Here is a 17,339-nt window from a genome sequence, read left to right as displayed (position 1 = left end):
TAGAGAAGAGATGGAGTGATATGATATAGGAGGATGTGGAGCTGAGTGGACTTGCCGATGACTGGTACCAGCGGTGTCAAGATCGGCCTCTGTGGAGAAGGCTCGTGAAGCACGCTACTGGGCAGTTGGAGGCAGTCGTCCTCCAACAACAACGGAGGGCAGAGGGGCGACGCTCACAACAAGGAGCGGAGCATCGGGTGTCTAAAGCATAGCAAGTTGGCACAGTAGGGGCACAGGTGGTGCATCAGCCGCTCATCTCAGTCAGTCCACCCGTGGCACATGGGTCTGTCCTGTAACCTCGGTTGTGATTGTTGTTGTCAATGAGTGAGTAGGAGGGTGAGTTGGAAGATGAGTGGGTGGGTGAATGAGTGAGTGGGAGGGTGAGTGGATGAACGAGTGAACGAGAGAGTGGGAAGGTGAGTGGGATGGTGAGTGGGAGGGTGAACGAGTGAGTGGGTGAAGGAACGAATGGATGGAAGGGTGAGTGTGTGGGAGGGTGAGTGAGTGGGTGAACGAGTAAGTGGGAGGGTGAATGGGTGGGTGATCGAGTGAGTAGGAGGGTGAGTGGTTGGATGAACGAGTGAGTGGGAGGGTGAGTGGGTGGGAGGATGATTGGGAGGGTGAGTGGGTGGGTGAATGAGCGAGTTGTAAGGTGAGTGGGAGCGTAAGTGGGAGGGTGAACGAGTGAGTGGGAGGGTGAGTGGGAGGTGAACGTGTGAGTGGGTGGATGAACTAGTAAGTGGGTGGGTGAACGAGTGAGTGGGACGGTGTGGGCGTGTGAACGAGTGATTTGGAGGATGAGTGGGTTGGTGAATGAGCGAGTTGTAAGGTGAGTGGGAGCGTGAGTGGGAGGGTGAACGAGTGGGAGGGTGAGTGGGAGGGTGAGTGGGAGGTGAACGTGTGAGTGGGAGGGTGAGTGGGTGGATGAACGAGTGAATGGGAGGGTGAGTGGGTAGGAGGATGATTGGGAGGGTGAGTGGGTGGGTGGGTGAATGAGCGAGTTGTAAGCGGAGTGGGAGCGTGAGTGGGAGAGTGAACGAGTGAGTGGGAGGTGAACGTGTGAGTGGGTGGGTGAACGAGTGAGTGGGAGGGTGAGTGGGTGGGAGGATGAGTGGGTGGGTGAACGAGTTAGTGGGTGGGTGAGTGGGTGGGTGACCGAGAAAGTGGTTGGGTGAACGAGTGAGTGGGAGGGTGAGTGAGAGGGTGTGGGAGGTTGAACGAGTGAGTGGGAGGGCCGTTGGTGAGGAATAAAGGATCTTTGGTACTCGCTGCCTAGAAGCTCTCTCGGCGAAGTCAAGTTTCCTCTACTCTGGTGAGTACTCACGCACATACACACGTACACAACAGGACAAAGACAAAGATCCCCTATATAGCTTTAACAAAGTTAGCGACCATTTATGGAGGTCAGCGGGGTACACGAGGAGATGGGTGGCCAGCACCACCCCCTACCTCATTTGTCTTTCTAGTGGCGATGTTTACACACCGCACCAGATACTCATTTTAGGTTGAGTCCACCTAGGGGAGGCCCATAACCGGTTCAGATAATCGTCACTGGTGTTGGTCGTGAGCGGGAATCGCCCTCGTGTCGGCAGGTTCATAGCGCAGGGTGCTCACCGCTTCACGATCACTCCACACACACTTACCCACACAAGTGCCTACAGTCAATCATAATGACACAGCACCCACACACACTCGTGAACACACGAAGTCATGTAGCCTCAAATAGACAAAAAAGTGCTGTTATCGAGTTGTGCCTGTAAAGTCCAGCAGGGCAGGCACCCCACCCCCGCCCGGCCACCTTTACCACCGCCAGTCGCGATATTTATCACATACAGGTAGGTACTTGTTTCAGGCCAAGTAGATGACCGCTGCAAAGTATGATCTTGAGTTTTGATTATAGTGTGCTGATCTTTAAAGGTGCATTGAAAATTTTTGATACTCATACTCCTGCTGTTATGGAGCGACTCATGCTGCCAGCTATGGCTGCAAAGTTTGGTCGTACATGTTATGTATATCGATTATAATTATTGTTCAATTTGAATCACACTTCCTATGATCACTGTTACATTGTTTTATAGCCTTATTTTGGTGATTTCGAAAACGTTGTGGTCTAGCAATATTTGTTTGTTGTAGTACAGAGTTAGACTGATAACTTTAATCTAAATTGTCTTATTCATAATCAACGTTTTTGGGTTTAGATCGCGTTATTTATAAATGTGTCGTAACCCTCCACCACCCGACACGGCCAATCAGTAAAAAAAGTGTCACGTTGACAAAAGACAAATAGTTCACTGCTTTAGCCCACCGGTGTGTTGAAGCGTGAAACCACAACATTTACAATTTGAGTACGACGTTTCGCTGGTAATTGCATCCAGCATCATCGGGCAATTCGCCAGAATGGTGAGGCTCTGCTGTGTCTCCCGTTCTTATATAGAGCAGCAGGGTGACGTCATCATTAACTCATTAACTCAAATCTTTGCACCTGATGAGTTAATGAGTTAATGATGACGTCACCCTGCTGTTGCTCTATATAAGAACGGGAGACACAGCAGAGCCTCACCATTCTGGCGAATTGCCCGATGATGCTGGATGCAATTACCAGCGAAACGTCGTACTCAAATTGTAAATGTTGTGGTTTCACGCTTCAACACACCGGTGGGCTAAAGCAGTGAACTATTTGTCTTTTGTTAACGTGACACTTTTTTACTGATTGGCCGTGTCGGGTGGTGGAGGGTTACGACACATTTATAAATAACGCGATCTAAACCCAAAAACGTTGATTATGAATAATATTGGTCGCGAAAGCCTACGTGTTAAACTTAATTGTCTTATGGTTGTTATTGTTTGACTTGCATCTCAATGGGATTTTTGCACACAGCGTTGATATACGGTGTTTTTTCTGGAAGACTTTGCTGTTTTTTTCCTGGTTTTTCTGTTGCACGTAGTCACTTTAAGATGTTTCTTGTTCATGTTTTTTTGTTGCGGTTGCACCCGTTTCAAGAGCCGCATGGCTCACAGGGCTATACCTAATAAATGAACTGAACTGGGATCTATGGGGAGGGTTCAGGACCGGTGTTCGTGATGATGGCTGTGAGCACCACCGCTCCCTATCTGACACTATAAACCCTCTACCCTCGCAACCCCTACTCCATCCCCCCTCCCCCCTCTCGATCCCCCCAGCACCTCAGGAGTGGAGATGAGCTCCACAGAGCCAAAACTGAGCAAGACTCAGGCAGCGGCGCTTGAGAAGGTAGTATCATCATTATCAGCACCACCACCACCATCATCAGCACCATCATCATCACCATCGTCACCATCGTAATCATTAAGCACTATTGTCATCACCACCACCATCAGCACCACCACCATCAGCAGCACCACCATCATCAAGCAGCCAATTTGAGGGCCGCACCTTTACCTCTGTAACTGAGATATAGCCACGTGGACTTCTGCCTGCCGCCGTGCGGTTTATACCAATGAGGCTGCCTGCACATGGCCCCACGGGGGGGGGGGGGGTGGAGGGCGACTGCTGCAGCCATCGCCATCAGACAAAGCTCCCGCAGGTAGCCCACACAGGGTTGTAGGTCCAAGTGCTGTCAGTAGCAGCAACAGCAGCTCATATGAAGGCCGAGGGGGTGGTGTGGTTGGAACCCCGCACCCCTGCCCGGCCGCCTTTGTCTCCCCATTGCTGACGTTTAATATACATCACACTAGGTACTTATTTGAGGCTGAGTGGACCTAGGGAAGGGAGGCCCAAGGGGACCGGTTGTTCAGATATTCGCTGCTGTCACTATGAGTGGGAATCAAACTCGTGTTCTCTGCCGGGTTAGTAGTGCAGCACAGTGACTGGTACAGACGCACACAAAGACAAAGATCCCCCGTATAGCCTTAACAGACTGTAGGGGCAAGTGCTATTAGCGAGCACCTATGAAAGCCGGCACGGCACACGAGGGGGTGGGTGGCCAACAACACGCCCGGGCGCCTTTGTCTCCCCAGTGGCGATGTTTACACACAGCACCAGGTACTCATTTGAGGCTGAGTCGACCTAGGGGAAACCCAGGACCGGTTCAGTTAATTGTCACTGATTTTGCCCGTGAGTGGGAATCGAACCCGGTGTAACAGGCTAAAATAACCCCTGCCCCGATTAAACCCGGGTATAGTTTGGCCCAGGCCAGAGTATACCCGGGGGGATAAAGTGTCCTAGGCTAAACTATACCCGGGGGTTTAAACTAGACTTCTTAAACGAGCTTTCCGAATTCCTTTATGTGATTTCTAACCCATCTCACAGGCTCGTGCTTACAGGTGACTTTAATTGCCCCGGCAATACCCCAGCCTCCATCGATAGTCACCTTGAGTCAACTTTGGCCTGCCATAACCTGCTCATCACAAACTCAGGCTCAACCAGAGCTTCCTCAACAAATGTTGAGAGCATGCTCGACCTGGTTCTGGAACCTGACCAGCATCGACGCATCACTGCACTGGGAGTTTTCCAAACAGGGTATTTAGTTTTCTGCTTTATGCCACCTCCTTACAAATTCGCCTTCAATGTTATCCCCATCATCGGATCCAACCGTCTGCGCTCTCCAACTAGAAGCTGACATGAGGGCAGCGCTGGACTAACTGGCTCCATTAAAATTACGAACCGCTAGGCAGTCTTCCCACGACACTCACTTGCTCTCAAGAGACGCCATCATTGCTAAGCGAACCAGGAGGTGCCTTAAAAGTATCGCATCCCGTAGTGGTCTACCTGCTGATCGACTTGCCTACAGAGTTGCCTGCAGGAAAACGAATAAACTTATCCTTGTCTCACGTTCCTCCTACATTGAGGAATGCATCAAAAAAGTAACCGGAAAACCGCACATTCTATGGAAAACCCTCAAAGATCTTCTACATCCTGGTAGCACCATGGTCCCTCACCTTAACGATCCCCTTGCCTCACTGAAACTTGCCACCTCTTTTAACACTTACTACACCAATAGGCTAATCATCGTCGCAAACTCGTGCACGTCTACTCGCACATCACACCATTGTACCCCGCTCAAGTTACCTGAAATTGTAAGCACTCACCCAGACACCCTTCTAACTACGCTAAAGCCGGTGTCTACAAAATACATTTTCTCTTTAATTGAATCACTTCAATTGAAGTCATCTCCACTCGACGTGCTCCCAGGTTCCTTGTTCAAGCAATGTGCTCCGGAACTCGCGATCGTGATCAGGAACATCGCAAATGCCTCATTCTCTACGGGGTGTTTTCCGTCCAACCTCAAATCTGGCCTGGTTTCTCCCTTGTTAAAAAAACAAGTCTCGACCCGGATGACCCATCTAGTTATCGTCCCATCACTAATCTCTCGAACCTCTCTAAACTCCTTGAACGACGAGCCCTCGCCCAGCTAAAACTACACATCACCTCCGCAAACTACTGCTGCTTCCAGTCAGCTTACCGTCAAAACTACTCCACAGAAACAGCACTCACTAGAGTGCTCGATGACATTTTAACGATCATTTATTCCGGCTCAACTATTGCACTTGTAAGTCTGGACATTTCGTCAGCCTTCGACACCATCAACCACTCGCTCCTTACTTCCTTCCAGAAATCCGACTTCGGTATATGTGGCTCAGCAATCAAGTGGATAGTTTCGTACCTTTCTGACCGGCAATCTTCAGTCAGGGTGGGCACGTCCACATCGCCTGAAACAAGAGCATTATGCGGGGTTCCCCAGGGCTCTGTACTAGGTCCCCTGCCCTTCACAGCCTACACTTCCCCGATCGGCCGGCTCATCGCAAGCTTTGGTGTTAACCACCACTCATACGCGGATCACACTATTCTAGTCACCGCCATTGATGATAGCAATGCATCTGGATTCGAGAGGCTCTCGGAATGTACCACCGCCTTGCAACAGTGGCTCACTGCACACAACCTAGCCCTCAATCCGAAAAAGTCAGTGGCCATTATGTTAGGTACCAAACAACGTCTCAACTCATCAGCACTCCCAACACACATACACATCTTCAGTCACAGCATCAGGTTCACCGATCACTTCAGCTACCTCTGTGTCATCCTAGATTCAACTTTATCCTTCGACCGTCAAACCAACCATATCATCAGTTAATGTAACTTTCACATGAAGGCTCTCCGACACCTACATCCTCTCATCTCCACTGAAATTGCATAGTTGGGTCTCGCCTTGACTATTGCAACTTCGTCCTAGTCCGGACCTCCACTGGCAACCTAAAAAAACTTCAAAGACTACAAAACAACCTAGCACGCGTGGTCATTGGCCACACTCATCCCCGTCTCGACTCACTAGCCTGTCTCCGTGCCCTCAACTGGCTACCCATCGCCAGTAGGGTTATATACAAGATCGCCTGCCTCTGCCACAATGCCTTCACACCTGCCTGCCTGCCGTACCTTTCTTCATTATTGACAACTTGCAGCTCAGCACACGGCAGATGCCTACGGAGCGCGACTCACGACCTCCTCTTGATACCAAGATCCAGGATGGTCATGTCTATGCGCCGCTTCTCGGTGGCAGCCCCAACAGTCTGGAACGCTATCCCTCTGCACATTCGCAGCATCACCTCAATCGCATCCTTCAAGAGAGACTTAAAAACTTGCCTCTATAACCATGCTTTCGAACGACTCTGAGCTTGGCTCCGCGCCCCTGAGTTGTGGCCGTTACGTCCGCAAACTTGCGCGCATTATAAATTGTAATATTATTATACCCCTCCAGGCCAGAATATGCCCTATGTGAAAATTCAAAGGCAATTATCCATACAGAGAATGGACGACAACGAACTTCAATCGATATCTAAAAAGCATATAAATGGAAGTAAGAATCTCAATTTGATCAATTGAAGCATTTTTAGAAGCAGTCGAAGCCAGTGAAGTCGAATACGCGTGCAATTCCATTGAAGTGTTGTTGGAAGTCACAAAATAGGCTTAGGGTTAGGAACTAAGAACTACAGGACTACTTGGACCAAGATGTCAATGAATATGTAAACACCTCTGGCATCTCTCGTGATAGAGTCTGGGCAATAGATGCCGAGATCAGGGCCACAGCGAATTCATGTGTATATCGCCCAACACGATTACTATCATGAGGGTATGATTTGGCCTAGAGGGGTATAATTTGGCCTAGGCTATAATATACCCCAGAGTATAAATTGGCCTAGGCCATAATATACCCGGGTATAATCTAGCCTAGGCCGTTTTAACCCCGGGTATACTACGGCCTGTGGGTATATTACGGCCTGTTACACCGGGTCGCCAGGTTTGTAGCGCAGCGCGCTAATCACTACACTACCGCTCCCCACACACACACAATAACCGCCAATTCGCCACTAAGTGGCGGTGACGTCACAATGACGCTTGTGCCAGGCTATGTGCACCTTGAGGCCACGTGCAGTGTCGAATGCCCGCTGGCAGGAGGTCACGGGGCAGACCCAGGTGCCACGGGTCGACTGACTGAGATGACTGGCTAAGGCACCACCTGTGCCCCCTACTGTACCAACTTGCTGTGCTTTAGCCACCCGGCGCTCTGCTCGTTGTTGTGAGCATCGCTCCTCCGCCCTCCGTTATTGTTAGAGGGCGACTGCCTCCAGTAGAAGCGTCCTTCACGAGCCTCCTCCACAGAGGCCGATTTGACACCGCTGGTACCAGTCATCGGCAAGTCCACTCAGCTCCACATGCTCCTGTACCACATTACTCCATCTCTTCTCTAGCCCGTGCCGCGCCCGTTTAGCGCCCTCAATCTGGTCGAACAAAAGCTGTTCGGGCATGCGGTGATTGGGAATGTGGTGATTGGGCATGCAGGCTACATGGACCAGCCAACGCAGCCTTGCCTGCTGGAGGAGCTCACCGATGGGACTTTGTCCAGATCTTTCGAAGATTTGTGAGCTCCTCACAAAATCCAGCCTAGTAAAACCCAGGATTGATCGTACGTAGGCCAGCCTAAATGTTTATAACCAGCGAAGAGGTTCCATTAGGGGGGTCCACGTTTCGCAAGCATAGAGAAGGGAGGGAATGACTGTGGCCAAGAAGACGTGAAGCTTTGTGCGGAGCGAAAGACCATGTAGCTTCCACACAGCATTACGCAACCGATGAAAAGATATCACCGCTCGACTATTTCGGAGTGAGACCTCTGCTGTTAAACCGGAGCCGGTCATGAGCAAACTACCCAGGTATGGGAAACTCTCCAATCTCTCCACAACTGCCCCATCACTGATTGAGAGTTGTGGGGGTGGAGTGCCCGATGATACAAAATACCCAGGCAGGTGCTTCGTTTTGGTGGGGCTGATGGTAAGGCCCCACCTCTTAGTGGCACACGCCAGTTTCAGCAGCAGTGCCTCCAACTCCTCCTCTGAGTGAACCACATTTACCAGGTCATCAGCATACATAACGTGGTTGACCAATAGCCATCCCTTGACTGCACCCGGGCATCGATCAGCCTCCCATTGTATCTGTACTAGATGGATATTCCTCTGGTACAGCTACTGAAGGCTTCACCGAACTATGTGGTCGAAATAGATGTTAAATAATGTTGGAGCTAGAGGACATCCCTGTCGCACCCCAAGGTGAACAGGGAATGGCTCCGACTCCTGGCCATGTAGTTTTACCCGGGCCGGCTCACTATCATGAAGATCCTTAATGATTGTGATCAGCGGGTCAGGGACTCCGAAAGCACGAAGAACAACCCAGAGCCCAGGCTTACTGATGGTATTTCGGCCTTGACCAGGTCAATAAAGCAGAGATGTAGGTTGTTGGAATTCCCTACACCTCTGTTATAGCAAACGGACAGAAAATATGGCATCTGTGCAGGACCGCCCTTCCCTGAAACCACATTGGGGCCCCGCAAGCCTCTCCTCAGTGTGCCTGGCAAGGCGGTGTTGAATAATCCTTTCCAAGACCTTTCCTGGCACACTGAGGAGTGAGATGCTCCTGTAGTTGTTACAGTCTGTGCGGTCTCCCTTCTTGAAGATGGGGACCACCAGGGTATCCTTCCAGTCCTGCGGAACCTGTCCAGTGGTCCAGACTGTTGTTATGATGTCATGTAGGGCAGTCTGTGCACAAACGTCACCCTCACTCAGCATTTCGCTTGGGAGATGCTCTCTGCCCGGTGCCTTTCCTGGTCTCAGACTCTGGATCGCCTTCAGTACTTCCTCAACAGATAGCACTCACAGGGGGTGAGTTCCTCTTCCAATATTTGAGGCACCGCAGCCTCAGCAGGGTAATCCCCACTTTGTCCCACGAAGTTTTCTATGTGGAGGGATTTCCCCTCCCCCAGGACTTCACAGAAATGCTCAGCACATTTGGAAACCTATTCCTGGGGGTCAAAGATTGGATCACCGTTTTTTCCCCTAATGACGGTAATAGGTGTGGTGCTGCAGGTTACTTTTTTTATGGAATTAAATTAGGGATTTGTGATCGCGAGCCATTGAGGCAGATTCCATCTCCTCAGCAACCTGCGACCACCACCCATCCTTGCAGCGCCTCACGGCTCTCCGAACCTCCGAGCGAAGGCTGCGGTAAGCCTCCTTATTCTCCGACGTGGGATGTTGTAGCCGATGAAAGTGGGCCTGTCGCTTTTTCTCAGCCAGCTTGAACACCTCCTCTGTCAGTCAGGGTCTCTGGGGAGGTCTGGACTGCGTACCCAAAGCAGCCATTGCAGCTGCCTGAGTCACAGTCCTAAACCTCACCCATTTACCCTCGACATCTGGAGGAGTGGCGGACGATGCCAACCCCAGCCGTAAGTGATGATGAAATTCTCGTTTGAAATTTTCATCATCAAGCTGAGACTAGGCCATCTTAGGTTTGAATGGGGTCCTGAGTGTACATCCACCACCGGAGTGGAAGAATGGCAGGCACTTCTTACAGATGACTAGTCGCTGGTCAGAGAGTAGATCAGCTCCACGGTAGGTCCTGGTCTCAAGGGCATGGGCCCGTATCCGCTTGTCAGTTACTACGTAGTCCAGCAGATGTTCTTACTTGGATCCGGAATGCATCCATGATGTTGTATGGATGCGCCAAGGCCAGAACAGCGTGTTGGTAATTACAAGCCCATGGGCTGCACAAAAATCTAGCAGCCTCCTACCGTTGTTATTGAGCTGATCTGGCCCATGCCTTCCAATCACTCCAAACCAGGTGCCAGCATCATGACCAACTCGGGCATTAAAGTCACCCAACAAGATGACTCTATCCCGAGGGGCCACTTTAGCTAGCACCTGTGACAGGAGGTCATAGAAGGCATCTGACTCATCAGCTTTGCCTGCATCCCTCTACGGATGTTCGTCTTCAGTGGGGGCATAAGTAACCACGACCACCACTCCTCGCCTTCAGTTGATGGGAAGGCGAGTCCAAAGTAGCCTGGGGCTTACAGTTTCCCACACTTCACCACCACGTTCCCACGCCCCCGTCATTATTTTGTTCAGAAGAAGAGCCACTCCTTGTTGTTTGGCAGTCTCCCGCCCGGAGTATAGGACTGTCCACCCCTCATGGTGGCAGGAGCCACAGCCGATCCACCGGACCTCCTGAATACCACAGAGATCCAGGCAGTACCGGTCCAGCTCCCGAGCATTCGAACATTCCACGTGACCATCCGTAGTGTATTTTTGTTGTTTCTGCAGGAGCCCCGAGGGTAAAGATTCAATCGCCTGGCTCCGCCAAATGGGGGTTGGCCAGGAGACGTCATAGACGCTTGTCCCCCCGGGGCCTCCGGCACAAGCTTGTTAATTAAAAATTTCGGTCGTAGTTTAGTGCTAATTAATTGAAGGTGGAGGGGTTACCAGTCCATCGCAACGGTCCAGAGCTCCCATTTAGCTGCTGTGGTGGTCACAGACGCCATGAGGGAAATGCCCTCCCCCCCCCACAGCACTGCCCACGACAGCGTTGCCCGTCCGGCACCACGAGGAGGTAGGGGGTTGTTTTTACCGGACACACACACAGACACACACAGACAAATATCTCCCGTAGAGCCGCAACAGTCAATCATAAACACACACAGTCATAAACAAAGACAAAGGTCTCTCGTCTAGCCGCTAATAGACTGTAGGGGCAAGTGTTGTTCGCGAGTAGTGTATATGAAGCCCGGCATGGCACACGGAGGGGTGAGTGGCCAGTACTACGCAAGGCCGCCTTTGTTTTCCCGCAATAGTGGGGAGGGGAGGCGATGCTGCTGCTGTAAGATCGCAGTTGGGAGATGTTCACTCTCATTCACCTACTCGCTTACCTACTCACTCGCCTACTCACCTTCTTGCCTTCTCACCTATACACTCATTCACCGACCCACCCATTCACACACACATTCACTCACCCTTCCATCCACCCACCCACTCACCCTCCCGCCACTCACCCTCCCACTCACCCACGTAGTCAGCCACCCACGAACTCGCTGGGGACGTCTCGTGCCAGGCTAGGTGGCCGTGACCTCGTCTCTCCGTGTCTCTCATTACACCAACAGCACCTCACCACATTCACCAGCCATACTGAACCGCGGCCCAAACGGGAGTGGGGAGCACAGACACTTATACAGAATATCCGACGTTTCGGGCAACGACCCTTTCGTTAAACATCATCATTATCACCATTGGAACCTCATTTGCCAGTAAAAAATATGATAATTGTTTTTTTACCCTTCTATCTGGCAACAAAACTGACACCTTTTTTACAAGGAGTCATGTTTGCATAGACCACAATACCTGCAGTCATAATGCAAACAAAAAACATAACTCTGATAATGTATGCACTGTCCTTGAAGTTGATTGGTCCACACCCGAGACAGCTTTCCTTAGAGCCTAGTCTCACATGGGTTGGACCAGATGACGCCAAAAGGCGCACAACTCAAAGACAATGCACCATCAGAGTATGAGAGCTCGGAGTAAGCATTTACACCATTGGAACCTCATTTGCCAGTAAAAAATATGATAATTGTTTTTTTACACCATTGGAACCTCATTTGCCAGTAAAAAATATAATTGTTTTTTTACCCTTCTATCTGGCAACAAAACTGAAACATTACCCAAGAGCCTGCAGCGGTGGGACCCGGAGTGGATGGAGCGCCGAGAGAAGGAGGGAAATGAGATGTCGTGAAGTCCCAGTGTCATCTCTCCGTCTCCCTGTATCTGTCTCTCTACCTGTCTCCGCCTCCCTCTGTCCCTCCCTCTGTCCCTCCCTCTGTCCCTCCCTCTGTCCCTCCCTCTCTCACTCTGTCTTTTTCTCTGTTTCAATTACTTTGCCTCTGTCTTTTTGACTCTCCCTCTGTCTTTATCCCTCTGTCTCTCTTTCTCTGTCTCTCTCTGTTACTCTCTGTTACTCCCTCTATCTCTTCCCCGATATTTATCTCTGTGTCCTTCCCTCTCTCTTTCTCCATCTGTCTTTCTAGATTAGTTAGACTTGGAAGTGGCTGTGTGTGTAGTAGCTATAGAAGAGAGACAGGGAGGTGACTGTGTATGTAGTAACTATAGAAGAGAGACAGGGAGGTGACTGTGTATGTAGTAACTATAGAAGAGAGACAGGGAGGTGACTGTGTATGTAGTAACTATAGAAGAGAGACAGGGAGGTGACTGTGTGTGTAGTAGCTATAGAAGAGAGACAGGGAGGTGACTGTGTGTGTTGTAGCTATATAAGAGAGACAGGGAAGTGACTGTGTGTGTTGTAGCTATAGAAGAGAGACAGGGAGGTGACTGTGTGTGCAGTTCCGTGAGTCTGTGCAGGACCTGTTGCCAGGTCTACCCTACACTGATGATCACTACCTCCTCAAGTGGCTCAGAGGTAAGGACTCACCACCTTCTCACTTACTCACCCCTTTCTCATCTCACAATCTCACCACCTCCTCACCCAACAACTCACCTCCTACTGACCACCTCACTACTACCTCACCTCATTTCCACGTGCACTTCACCACTTCCTCACCTCACCACCACTCACCAGCTCCTCACCGAGTCATCCTCACCACCTCTTTACCTCCTCACCACCACCTCACCACCTGCTCACCAACTCCTCAACGTGTTTATTCTTCTAGCCAGGAATTTCAACTTGAAGAATGCAGAGGCGATGATCCGCAGAGTAAGGAACACCGCTCCTCTTCACAAGCACTCCTCACCAGCACTCCTCAACAGCACTCCTCACCACCACCCACCAACTCATTCCCTCACTCATCCATTCACCCCTCACCATACCTCCTCACCACATTTCTTCACTACTACTCACCATCACTCCTCATCCACCACTCCTCACCACCACTTATCACTATCACTCCTCATACCACTCACCAACGAATTTCCTCACCCATTAACCACCCACTCACTACTCACTCACCATTCACTCACTCACCACTCTTTTGTGATTCCTTGGGTGAGCAAGTAAATTAGTAGGTTAGCGAGTGAGAGAGCGAGTGAGTTAGTAGGTGAGTGAGTGAGTGGTTTAACGAGTAAGTAGGTGAGCGAGTGGATGGGTGAGTGAGCTAGCGAATTAGCCAGTGAATGTATGGGTGAGTGAGCAAGATGAGTGTGTGGGTGAGAGAGCACGTGAGTGGGTGAGTGAGCGAGCGAGTGAGTGGTTGAGCGAGTTAGTGGGAGAGCAAGGGAGTGAGCGAGTGAGTGAATGGGCGAGTGCGCGTGTGAATGTTAGTAGCTATAGTAGCCATAGAAGAGCAAAGAGATGTCCAATCCCCCCCCCCCCCACCAGCACGCAGAGTTCCGGGTGCAGATGGACGTGGATTTTCTCGTCAATAACTGGAAGCCGTCCGAGGTGAGGCTGGCGTTCCCATGCTGAGGCCAAGCATATCCGCGTGATCACCACTGCAACCCAATATGCACGGTGGCTGGGTGGGTGAATGAGTGAGTGGGTGGGTGAGTTAGTAAGTGGTTGGTGAGTGGGTGGGTGGGTGAGAGAGTGGGCGAGTGGGAGAGTGGGTGGGTAAGTCGGTGAGTGAGTGACTGGGTGAGTGAGTGGGTGGGTGAGTGCGTGGCCTCCACCCAATCTCACCCCGATGCCCTAAACTCACCCCCGACCCCCCCTCCAAACTCATCCCGACCCCCCAAACTCACACCGACCTACCAACTTACCCCGGCACCCCAAAACTCATCCCGACCGCCCCAAACTCACCCCAAGCCACCAAACTCACCCCGAGCCAGCAAATTTACCCCGGCCCCACTAGAGTCACCCCAACCCCCAAAACTCACACACATCCCCCCCCCCCAAACTCATCCCGACCTCCCAAACTCACCCCCGAAACCTCAAACTCACCTCAACCCCCCTAAATTCACCCCGACCCCCCCCAATCTCACTGTGACCCCCCAAACTCACCCCACCCCCCGAAACTCACTCAGACCTCCCAAACTCACTTCGACCCCCGCAAATTCACCCCACCCCCCAAAACTCACTCAGACCTCCCAAACTCACCCCCGACCCCCCAAACTCACCCCGGCCCCTCTAAACTCACCCCAACACCCTAAACTCACCCAGACACCCCCAAACTCACCTTGACCACCAAAACTCGCCCCTACTCCACAAACTCACCCCTGAATTTCACAAACTCACCCAGATCCCCCAAACTCATCAACGCCCCCCCAAACTCACCCGACTCCCTTAAACTCACCCTTCCCCGCCCCAAACTCACGCTGAGCCCCCAAACTCACCCCAAACTTACCACGACCCCCCAAACTCACAGAGACCCCTCCCCAAAACTTATCCCGACTCCCCATACTCACCCCCTTAACCACCAAACTCCACCCGACCACCAAAACTCACCCCTTAACCCCCAAACTCACTCAGACCCCCCAAACTCACCCCAACAGCCCTAAGCTAACCCTTGACCCCCCAAACTTACCCCGATCCCACAAACTCACCCCAAACCCGGAAGCTCATTCCGACCCCTGCAAACTTACCCTCGACCCCCTAAACTCACCCCGATGACCCAAACTCACCCAGACCCCCCCCCCAAACTCACCTCGACCGCCAAAACTCAACCTGACCTCCCAAACTCACGCAGACTCCCCAATCTCACCTCGACCCTCCAAACTCACCCCAACACCCCTAAACTAACCCCCGACCTATTAAACTCACCCCGATCCCCGAAAGTCACCCATACCCCCCCCCCAAACTCACCGTGAGCCCCTAAACTCACCCGCGAACCCCCAAACTCACCCCGACCTACCAAACTTACCCCGGCCCTTCTAAACTCACCCCGAACCCCAACACTCATCCACACCCCCCCAAACTCATCCCGGCCCCCCAAACTCACCCTGACCCCCCAAACTCACCCTGCCCCCCCCAAATACACCCCGACCCCCCCCCCCCCCGTCAAACTCAACACTACCCCCCTAAACTCACCTCGACCCCCCAAAACTCACCCCGACCACCCAAACTCATTCAGAGCCCGCAAACTCACCCCGACCCACCTAAACTCACCCCTGACCCTCCAAAATCACCCCGACCCTCCCAAACTCACCTACGCCCCCCTAAACTCACCCGACCCTGCCAAACTCACCCTGACCCCCCAAACTCACCCTGGCCCCCAAAGTGACTCCCAAATATCTCCCCACCCCCCAAACCTGTGACCTGTGTGCAGGTGGTGGAGAAGTACTTCTCTGGGGGGCTGTGTGGCTGGGACCGGGAGGGGTCCCCTCTGTGGTGGGAGGTGGTGGGGGACCTCGACCCCTCCGGTTTAATGAGGTCCGAGCGGCCGGGGGTCTTCCTCCGCAGCAAGGTGCGGGAGCTAGAGCTCATGCTGGCCGAGTGCCAGCGGCAGACTCACCTGGTGAGTAACGCAGCTGCACACTCACGCTTCTCACTCACCTGGTTAATCGCGTAGCGACCCACTCACTCACCCACCCTTCCATTCGAACTAAGTCTCTAACAGGACTTCCCCTACATGCCTGAATGAGCTACCTGGGCGACGTTTACCTGTATCTGTGTGTGAGCGAGTAGCTGGGCAGACAGGTTGGCAGCATGGTGCTCATCGTAGACTTAAACAACCTGAGCCGCAGGCACCTGTGGAGACCGTTCCTGAACAGCAACCTGGAGGTGAGTCTCACCCACTCACCAGAGGTCGCAAACGGGTTTTTATTCCTTACCCGTACCCGGCCGCACCAGGGTCGCAAACGGGTACCCGTACCCGGCCGGGTACAGGTAGCCGGGTATTGGGTAGGGTACGGGTATCGGGTACCCGATTGCGACCTCTGCCACTCACTCACTCACCCACCCACCTACTCACCCACTGAATTAAGTATGCACCCACTCACTCATACACCCACCCACTCAACAACCGCCATTCGCCACTAAGTGGCACTGACATCACTACTGTGCTTGTGCCACGCTAGGTGCACTTTGAGGCCACGTGAAGTGTCGAAGGCTCATTGCTAGCAGGTTACGTGACAGACCCAGGTTCTAGGGGTTGACTGACTGTGATGATTGATAGATACACCAGCTGTGCCCTCTACTGTGCCAACTGTATTTTAGCTGCCCGGCGCTCAGCTCATCGTTGTGAGTGTCGCTCCTCTGCCCTCCCCAGGAGCTTCCTTCACGAGCCTCCTCCATAGAGGCTGATCTTGCCACTGCTGGTGCCGGTCTTCGGCAAGCCCACTCAACTCCACATCCTCCTGTACTGCATCAATCTCTTCGATAGCTCGTGCCGTGCCCATTAAGCCCCCTCTATCCGACCAATCAAAAGCTCAATTTAACACTTAGGCTTTCGCGACCAATATCATCCATAATATAGGTGTTTTTCGAACACTTTCTAAAGAATACCTATTTATTGTGGAAAGGTAATTTATATAAACCAAAGTAAGGAGCAGCAATGGGCTCTCCTTTGTCTCTTCAAGCACACTACAACCCTCTGCTTGGTTTAGATATGTGGATGACACACTGGTGGTGTGGCCACACGGCAAAGATATACTTAATGAATTTCTAAATCATCTCAACTCGCAAAACCCATCCATACACTTCACCATGGAAGTAGAAGTTGACAGAACTCTCCCATTTCTGAATATTCTGCTAGGGCATGGTCGAAATGGTAAAATAACACGTAGCGTTTACCAAAAGAAAACACACTGACGCCTAATTCAGTCACACCATCACCCTACCCAGAAATCCTCACTCATCAAGATGCTCATACTTCGGGCTAAGAAAGAGTTAGATGGTGATAATCTGAGAAGTGAAATTAAACATGTTAAAGTAGTGCTGCAATCAATTGAATGGTTAAAATGATGCACAAATCAACAGGGCACTGAATGTCAAAACCAAATCAAATAACACGAGAGTTGAAACTGACCAAGTAATAAAAATTATTAAAATACCGTAAATGTGGGAATAACTGATAAACAAGCCAGATTTTTTGAAAAAC

General features: G+C 51.5%; 1 protein-coding gene across 3 annotated transcripts; it reads left to right on the top strand.

The window, feature by feature from the left end:
• Positions 1-1,204: 1,204 nt before the first annotated feature.
• Positions 1,205-16,641, top strand: LOC133357814 (SEC14-like protein 2). Of its 3 annotated transcripts, XM_061575954.1 has the most exons (8): positions 1,205-1,312; positions 3,181-3,250; positions 12,691-12,766; positions 13,017-13,060; positions 13,682-13,744; positions 15,567-15,755; positions 15,926-16,021; positions 16,509-16,641. In XM_061575954.1, exons 2-8 carry the CDS (start codon positions 3,197-3,199, stop codon positions 16,620-16,622), a joined length of 636 nt encoding a protein of 211 aa, XP_061431938.1. In that variant the 5' UTR covers positions 1,205-1,312; positions 3,181-3,196; the 3' UTR covers positions 16,623-16,641. The 3 variants fall into 3 exon arrangements, with proteins under 3 accessions (XP_061431938.1, XP_061431939.1, XP_061431937.1); XM_061575955.1 differs by lacking the exon at positions 13,017-13,060; XM_061575953.1 differs by having other exon boundaries at positions 12,691-13,060.
• The last annotated feature ends 698 nt before the right edge of the window (positions 16,642-17,339 follow it).

This window comes from Lethenteron reissneri, chromosome 60, assembly GCF_015708825.2.
Source record: "Lethenteron reissneri isolate LAM-NWPU_2019-01 chromosome 60, ASM1570882v1, whole genome shotgun sequence".
In the NCBI taxonomy this organism is placed as follows: domain Eukaryota; kingdom Metazoa; phylum Chordata; class Hyperoartia; order Petromyzontiformes; family Petromyzontidae; genus Lethenteron; species Lethenteron reissneri.
Note: the sequence above shows the minus strand (reverse complement) of the source record. Positions and strands in the feature narration are given on the sequence as shown.

What these genes read in the sequence shown, in the direction of transcription:
- LOC133357814 (XM_061575953.1), top strand. Translation starts at nt 12,737, where the DNA reads ATGATCACTACCTCCTCAAGTGGCTCAGAGGTAAGGACTCACCACCTT. An exon ending in CAGAGGCGATGATCCGCAGA is followed by an intron (nt 13,061 to 13,681) that starts GTAAGGAACACC and finishes CCCCCCCACCAG; the next exon opens with CACGCAGAGTTCCGGGTGCA. An exon ending in GCCAGCGGCAGACTCACCTG is followed by an intron (nt 15,756 to 15,925) that starts GTGAGTAACGCA and finishes GTGAGCGAGTAG; the next exon opens with CTGGGCAGACAGGTTGGCAG.